A 7,419-nucleotide genomic window follows, 5' to 3' on the forward strand; every position below is an offset into this window, starting at 1 on the left:
AAAACAGAAATGAAACCACTGAGAAAGCTCTTTATTCAAATCTAGACAATGAACAATTAAAATTGGGCAAGAAATTGGGTAGACTTGGGTCAAAGCACTTTATTCAGAAATTTGCTACGTGTCCATCTATTCACACTTGTGGAAGAGTAGCTAAAACCTAATCAAAATCTTCTCTATCTCCAGCCTTAGCCCATCGCCCTCCGGTTGTGGCCTCGTAGGACTTCAAGGAGGGTCGTGCCGGCTCCGTCCATGGTTGTCTATCTTTTTAAGCCTAATATCTTAAAAAATCCTAAGTTTAGATCTAGACTCAATTCTACTCTAAACTTTTTTTTGTCCCATAAAAAATCTCCTAACTTTAGATTCAGTCTCAATTCTACTATAAAAAAAATTTTGCCCCTTAAAAACCTCAAATTTTAGGTATTGTCCCAATTTAACCATCCGGTCCTAATTTTACCCTAAAATTTTTTTAGTCTCGTAAAAACCAACCAACTTGAGCTATTCGAGCGTCCCAAGCTAAGTGCCCTAAGCGAAAACTCTCCAACCGCAATAGATGGAACACTCCTGAGCATGAGAGATTGAAATGGAGCATAAAATTGAAGATCCCTCAGGGAGATGGAAGGAAAACTCTTTTTAAGAGTAAGAGCAATTGAACAAAACCAACCCTTAATACTCTAGTTTTACCCAAATTTTACACCCACGAAGATGTTGTTTGGGCCGATATGGAAATTCATCTCTAAAAGACGTCTTCTTGGATTTGAAGTTTAGGAAAAAAAAAATAGAGCAATGACGTGGAAATGCATGTAAGATTACTAAGGGCAATTTTGGACGGAGAGTTGATGGGGTCAAATTTAGGACTCAAGTCAAAATTGATGATTTCTTATGAGGCAAAAAAATTATAGTAAAATTGGAACTAAACCTAAAGGTGGATTTTTTTTTATGAAACAAAAAGAGTTTACGGTAGAATTGGGACCGGATCTAAGATTTTGGGTTTTTTATGAGACAAAAAAAAGTTTAGGATAGAATTAGGACATGACCTAAGATTTGAGGTTTTTTATGAGACAAAAAAAGTTTAGGATATAATTGATACTGAAGCTAAGGTTGAGAGTTTTTAGGGTATTATTTGTTTATCCACTAGTCGTGATTGGCTCTATTTGTCGACTGTCCGCTTTAGTTTGCCAACAAATAGTCACATCATATTCATCTTTAATTGACTTGACCATGATTTGTCTTTAATTTATCAAACATATTGACGTAGTGAAAAAAAACTAAGGCCAATCGTAATTCATAACGGAGTAAAACCCGCAAACATGCACGAGGCATGATACCCTCGAAGCGTAATATTTCTCAACTGTAACCCAACCTATTCTGGTATAACTTGTGATCCTCCAGGTAGGCTAGACATGGGAAAAAGTACCAAAAAAAGTCTTAAACCTATTGCATTGATACCAAAACAGTCATAACATTTTCAATTGGACCAATTAAGCCTTAAACATTTTCATGTTGGTACCAATTCAGTCCATTCCACCAATTTAGGCTGGAAATTGCTAACATGGATGCTGACTGTCCTATGTAGCACGGCCGGCGCTAACTTGGACATTTTTATATTTTTTTGATTTTTTTCCTTTCTTTTTTTGCCTTCCCTTTTCTTTTTGTCAGTGAACGATAACCGACCACAGGCCATGGTCGGTGAAGGTCGGCCTCCCAGCGCTCATCCTCACTGGCCATGCCTAGTGGCTGGTTGCCGGCCATGCCTAGTGGCTAGTTGCCAGCCATTAGAAAAAAAAAAGAAAGCAAAAAAAAAAGGAAAAAACAAAAAAAATATTAAAAATATATATAAATGTCCACGTCAATGTTGACCGTGTCACTTATGGTGGCCGGCGTCTACATCAGGCCTAAATTGGCCGAATGGACTAAATTGATATCAATATGAAAACGTTGAGGACTAAATCGATCAAATTAAAATGTTTTTGATTGAATTGGTACAAACACAATGGATTTAGGACTTTTTTGGTATTTTTCCTGCCGGATGTGGGTTGCTCTGCAAGGCTGAAGCAGGTTTACTGAACTGTAGGACATAGGCATGACTCGCCCGTGGCCCCACATCGTTACCCTAATTCGGTTTTGTCTTCAAGCCAAGAGCTTCCAACCGAGCATTTTGTTCGGTCTTCCAACTGAATAGACGTCTCATTCGATCGTCATTCTATAACTTGTCAAGATACTCTAAGGCTACCGTTAAACAGCTTACACCTCTCAATCCCCAAAGCAGCTAGTGTTGAGCCTCGGGTTCCCACGACTAATTTGTTCTGGTATCAACTCCCGCAGTGAAAATGAGGATAACACGAATTGCAATTCGCAATACAAGTAAAACTCGCATACAAGCATAAAGGCGTGACAAACTCAAAGCACAAAGAGATAAACTATCAAAATCATTATTGATTCAATGCCAAAGTCTTCTTACAAAAGAATAATAGTACGAATATAAATAGCCTAAACTTCTAGAAATCTTTTTTTATAAAAGATAGAAAGAAAATCATTAAAAAAAGTTAAGAAAAACCCTAAGGATATTATCTAAGATCTAATTGGATAACTCGAAAATAAATTACTCAAACTAATAAGATAATTATTTAAAATTCTAAAATCCTAGAAAGCAAGAAAAATAAATCAAATCGCAGTCTTCCAAGTTGTCAAGTCCCCTATCACACACATACTTGAAGAAGTTAAAGGCACATGGTTCTCATGATTGTATGTATACCTTGTACTAGTTCTATGATAAACCAATTTAAAGAAAATAGACTTTCAGCTAAGCTCTAATTCTCGAAGGATTTTGCAGTGCTGAGCTTGGTTCCAAGAGAAAAGTCCAAAAGGAGAGACCCTTCTTTTCTGAAGAAACTTCTTGCTCTCATGCTATGCAAAGACCAGCTTAATTAGATGGGAACGTGAGGGATTAAGGGGAGCCTCTCCCTGTCTTTCTGAATTGAGAAAAGAGGAACCCCAACATCACGTCAAGAATATCGAGCTATCGATCGTGCCAGCAAGACCCAACATGGACATGGGTTGCTGCTAATCCAACATGCCATGTAACCCCAAAAAAATGTGGCCCATTCCCCCTGCCACGTGTCCTCACCGCATTCTTCCGCTTGGTTGGCCACGGCCCTTCCCTTCTCTTCTCTTCGCTTCCCTCTTCACCACCATAATTGATTTGCCTCGTTCATTCACTCTGACACTTTGTTTCATTTCACCATCCGCCAACTTGCAGAGGGAAAATGAAGGTTCTTCTTGCATTCATCCCCCATTACCCTTATTACTCTCATCACGACTTTCTTTTTGCATGTCTCAGCTTGTTTGTTAATACTGTCCAAGTCGCTCATCACTTTCTATCATCTTCTCATCAGATCTTTAACTGGGTGCAAAAGAGGAAGAGGTTGAATCCTAACGTCCTCCAAGGTTTGAGTTTGCAAATTTCCTCTAACCAAATGACGACACAATGTTCCTTTTCTGCCAGATCCCGTGTATTTGTCGAGTGCTTTGGCGCATCAATGTTGTTGGAACGATGTTCTATGGCGGTTACTAACTTTACAGAAAGTTGCGGCGATCACTATTTGAAAGTTGCTTTGTGTTTGTGCAGATCATGAGCTAGGCCAAAGCGTGAAAAAGCCCGAATCCATCACTGCAGATGCGCTAGCATTACTTGAAGGGCTCACATTCACCGGTGTGCTGGATGGTTGGAAAGATGGGATATTAACAATTGGAACTTTTGGTTATGATCCGCTGAAACCCTTGGACCAAGAAAAGGATGAGCTCTTCTTGGAGAGTCATCATGAGAGTCAGGAAGAGGAAGATCAACATGATCATGATCACTATCCTGATGATCGAGAGGAACCGAATGTGGAGGACGAGGAACAGAACCCTTTGATGTTGACAACATTCTGCAACAACGACCTCATCCTCAATGATGAGTTGCGACTACTGAATCCATACACGGATGATATTGCTAAACCTGACAGGTCAATGGTGGTTGACAACGTTGAGCTGACTAAGGGAGTGGTCCTTGAAGAAGAAAAGAAGAAGAAAGGGCAGAGAGTGACACTGGCCGATCTCTTCTCAGCAGATTCTGAAGTCAAAGAAAAACCATATCCAAGTGAAGTTGATCAACCCACCAAGCCGTTGGGGAAAAAAGAGCCCGCTTCAACCAAGAAAGATGGCCAGTCTTTTGCCAAGAAGCTCATTCATCAGATGGTGTCTGAGGATTCACGCCCCACTAGAAAACTACACCGGGTGAGTGTCGTTTTTCCCAACAAGCTAAGGTATCTTCACAAAGTGAGAGCCTATATATCCCTTTTAGAGGTCAATCTTATTTCACTTTGGCTCTGATGAAGTTATTCAGATGAATGTCGACCTAAATAGTGTGGGGTATTGTGGATCAAATATGTGGTATCCTTAAGCTCCTCTTCATTTTCACTTTAAGCATGCATAAACACTTCCTTAGGTCGTAGACACGGGCAGCTAGCAAACCCAATCATGAAAAGTCAAAAATCAAATAGTATATACTTTTGTTTTGGAGACACAAACAACATTAATGAAAAAATAAGGGTAAAGATTAATAGATGTAGTGAATGCCAACCCAATGCATGCAGTTGATGAAGAAGATGTTGAAGAAGAAGATCCATCCGGAGCTGGGGAGCAAGATAAATGACAAAGACAATCAAATGATGAAGCCTGGTTGCATACACCAACTCCTTGTCACCAACAATCAGCAGAAGGACGAGTACCTCTCTCTCCTTCAATCTCCTCAAGGCAAGTTCGATTTCTTCTTTCTTTCTTTTTCATCAAGGCGTATATCTTCATCAGTGCAATACCAGAAACATCAACACTTGTTAAATTCCAAACAATATATGTTGAGATTAGGAGCAGTTCTTAGCTTTCAACTCTTGTCATTAAAGTAAAACAGATAGAAAAGTGCAAAACAAAAGGACTGAACTTTTCTGTACTATGGATAGACAGATAGATATGATATGGTGATCTGATGTACAAGATGCCCAACCTTACAAATTAGTGGTCATAAATTGTTCTGTCTGTGACAAAAGCACATTGGCATTGGGCACTCATCTTCCCTTCAGCAAATATTATCCACTTGATGGTCTTGACTTGATTCCCCATCCATAAATCTAAGGGCTAAATCTTCCATATCACCTTCGCTCGCTCTCCGTCATCCATTGCACGAAAACAGTCGTCTCTAGGCAACTTCTACACATAACAGTAGACCATTTGGTGAAGTGAAATACATATGGTATCTATATAAGAGCAATCATAGTTTATTACGACCAGTCTACAAAGTCTCTTTATTGTTAGCAGTGATAGTGATTACTTGTCAAACTTCATGAGGTTATTATTGCTTAATCAAATCATAAATCAAGACAAAGCTAGTGACATTTATACTTGAGGCTACCAAAAACACAAGTCCTCACGTAATTGTGCACATTGCAATGTGGTTGTTTCTACTTATCATGCTATCATAAAGTGAGTTAGGACTATAAATTTTGCACGTGGTAGCATAGTGCGATTGGTGAGTAGTACAGTATAGCTAGGTACCGCCAGCATAACGACACAAGGACACAATGATAAGATATTGTTTGAAGACAAGGTTTACAAGATATGTTATATCATTAAGAATGGCTCCACGGGTTGACCATTGAAAACCCACAAAATTAGATAAACTACACGTAGTTCTGAAAGCTAGATTGACTATATTTACCACATCAATTGTAGAATATTGGTGAATAACTTTTTATTGTTTCCTAAGACCTTTTACACTCGACTAAGCCAAGAACCAATCGAGATAACTTTGTCCCACAAATTTGTGTACTTGGATTACTGATGTCTATCATCGTACATCATTCTCAAAATAAGTCCAATAATATATTTTACCTTATTCTTGCTAACATGTCAAGGAATACATAGGTGGGTGCAGAGTTGGCACATAATCTCATTTGATCCACGATGTTAATTGGATTCATGGGTCCAGAGTTTATTTATCAAAGATAGGCTTATCCTAAAAAGGTAATAAAGAATAGTGAGAAAATATACAAGCCAAGAAAACTTTGAAAATGGAAAAAAAAGAACATGTCTTTTAGGACTTACATTAAATAGAAAAATTTAGATGATACCAAATGTATTTCGCAAGCGTCATATTATTGCAGTCTTATAAGAGTTTGATTTTATATAATCATTTTCTAAGGTGAAATAACAAGTCTTGTGATTAGAGGGTCCCTCGCAGAAAACTACCAAAGCATGAATCCAAGTAGGAAAAAGTCAGCATAGTGGCATTGATTGGTGATCAGGTTTGACGGTGGGCCCAATGGGCCACCACGTGTCCGCCACTCTATAGGCATCAACATCATTTCGTTATTCTTTTTTAGGTCAAGTATGTTTTTTTCCCTATTTTTTTTCACCAAAAAACACACTAAGGTTGAAATAAGATTAGATGGGCATTACGCAGTTAATCCTGCTGTTATCTTTTTTGTCTTACTTTCCACTTAAAGTTGAGATACGCTAGCTAGATACATATATACATATACATATGAAGTTAGGCCTTTGATTCAACTTAAAGTATTCATTATGATTAGTGAGATGGGCATGCAAGATAATCGACTTGTCTATGCTTCCAAAGAAATTTTATCACATTGTTATTATTGAAATCGCGATATCAATGGGTCATTGCATGCGCAGGTATCGTCTTCATCGTTATCTTTCTTCGTTGTTCTTCGGTGAAGGACATGTATTATCTTAATTTTCCAGGTCTGCCAGCTGTTTTTGCAGATGCCACAGTGTGATCAGAACTCGGGGGTCTTCTCTGCCGACCATTCTTGTTGCTATTTGGTGCGATTGGCTTTCCTTCTGAAGGGAATTATCTCGTGTTGCAGCCTTTTGCTAGGGTTTTATTTCATGTGAAAATTATTGACTCGTCCATGTTGCGCCTTGTTTTGGACCTGAACAGCAATTGTGTTTTGTGTTGTTTTGTTTAATACCAACCAGCTGATGAACGTGATGATGGGGTACCCATGTCCTCTCGATTAGGGCACAATGGAACCTGCTCGATCATTCATTTGTTTAAACTTGGGATTCAAAGCTCTTCTTGCTCACGACAGTCGACTTCTTGTCTATGACCTTGACCACAGTAAGCACCAGCTTACCGGACTGCTCAATGTCTGTTGGCATTCTATCATACTAGGTTTAGTCAATTCCTACATAATTAACTCCGTACCCTTTTTTTTATCGGTCACATGTATTGCATCGAAGCAAGCTAGTACTTTAAATTTTAATGAACTCGAATAGGATGGGAAAAATTGTCTAATCAATCCTAAACTTATTGTACGGATGCAAATTCAATCATAAACTTTTTAATTTTGTCAATTTAATCAT

At 38.5% G+C, this 7,419-nt stretch overlaps 1 protein-coding gene across 1 annotated transcript; it reads left to right on the plus strand.

Moving 5' to 3' along the window:
- The first annotated feature begins 3,188 nt into the window (after positions 1 to 3,188).
- LOC115687031 (protein TILLER ANGLE CONTROL 1) lies at positions 3,189 to 7,112 on the plus strand. The gene is made up of 5 exons (XM_030612500.2): positions 3,189 to 3,269; positions 3,393 to 3,444; positions 3,626 to 4,275; positions 4,635 to 4,794; positions 6,796 to 7,112. The coding sequence occupies exons 1-5, from the start codon at positions 3,264 to 3,266 to the stop codon at positions 6,828 to 6,830; spliced, it is 903 nt and encodes a 300-aa protein (XP_030468360.1). The 5' UTR covers positions 3,189 to 3,263; the 3' UTR covers positions 6,831 to 7,112.
- Positions 7,113 to 7,419: the final 307 nt, after the last annotated feature.

This window comes from Syzygium oleosum, unplaced genomic scaffold, assembly GCF_021117445.2.
Source record: "Syzygium oleosum isolate NSW1041296 unplaced genomic scaffold, Sole_v2.1 Sole_v2.32, whole genome shotgun sequence".
In the NCBI taxonomy this organism is placed as follows: Eukaryota; Viridiplantae; Streptophyta; class Magnoliopsida; order Myrtales; family Myrtaceae; genus Syzygium; species Syzygium oleosum.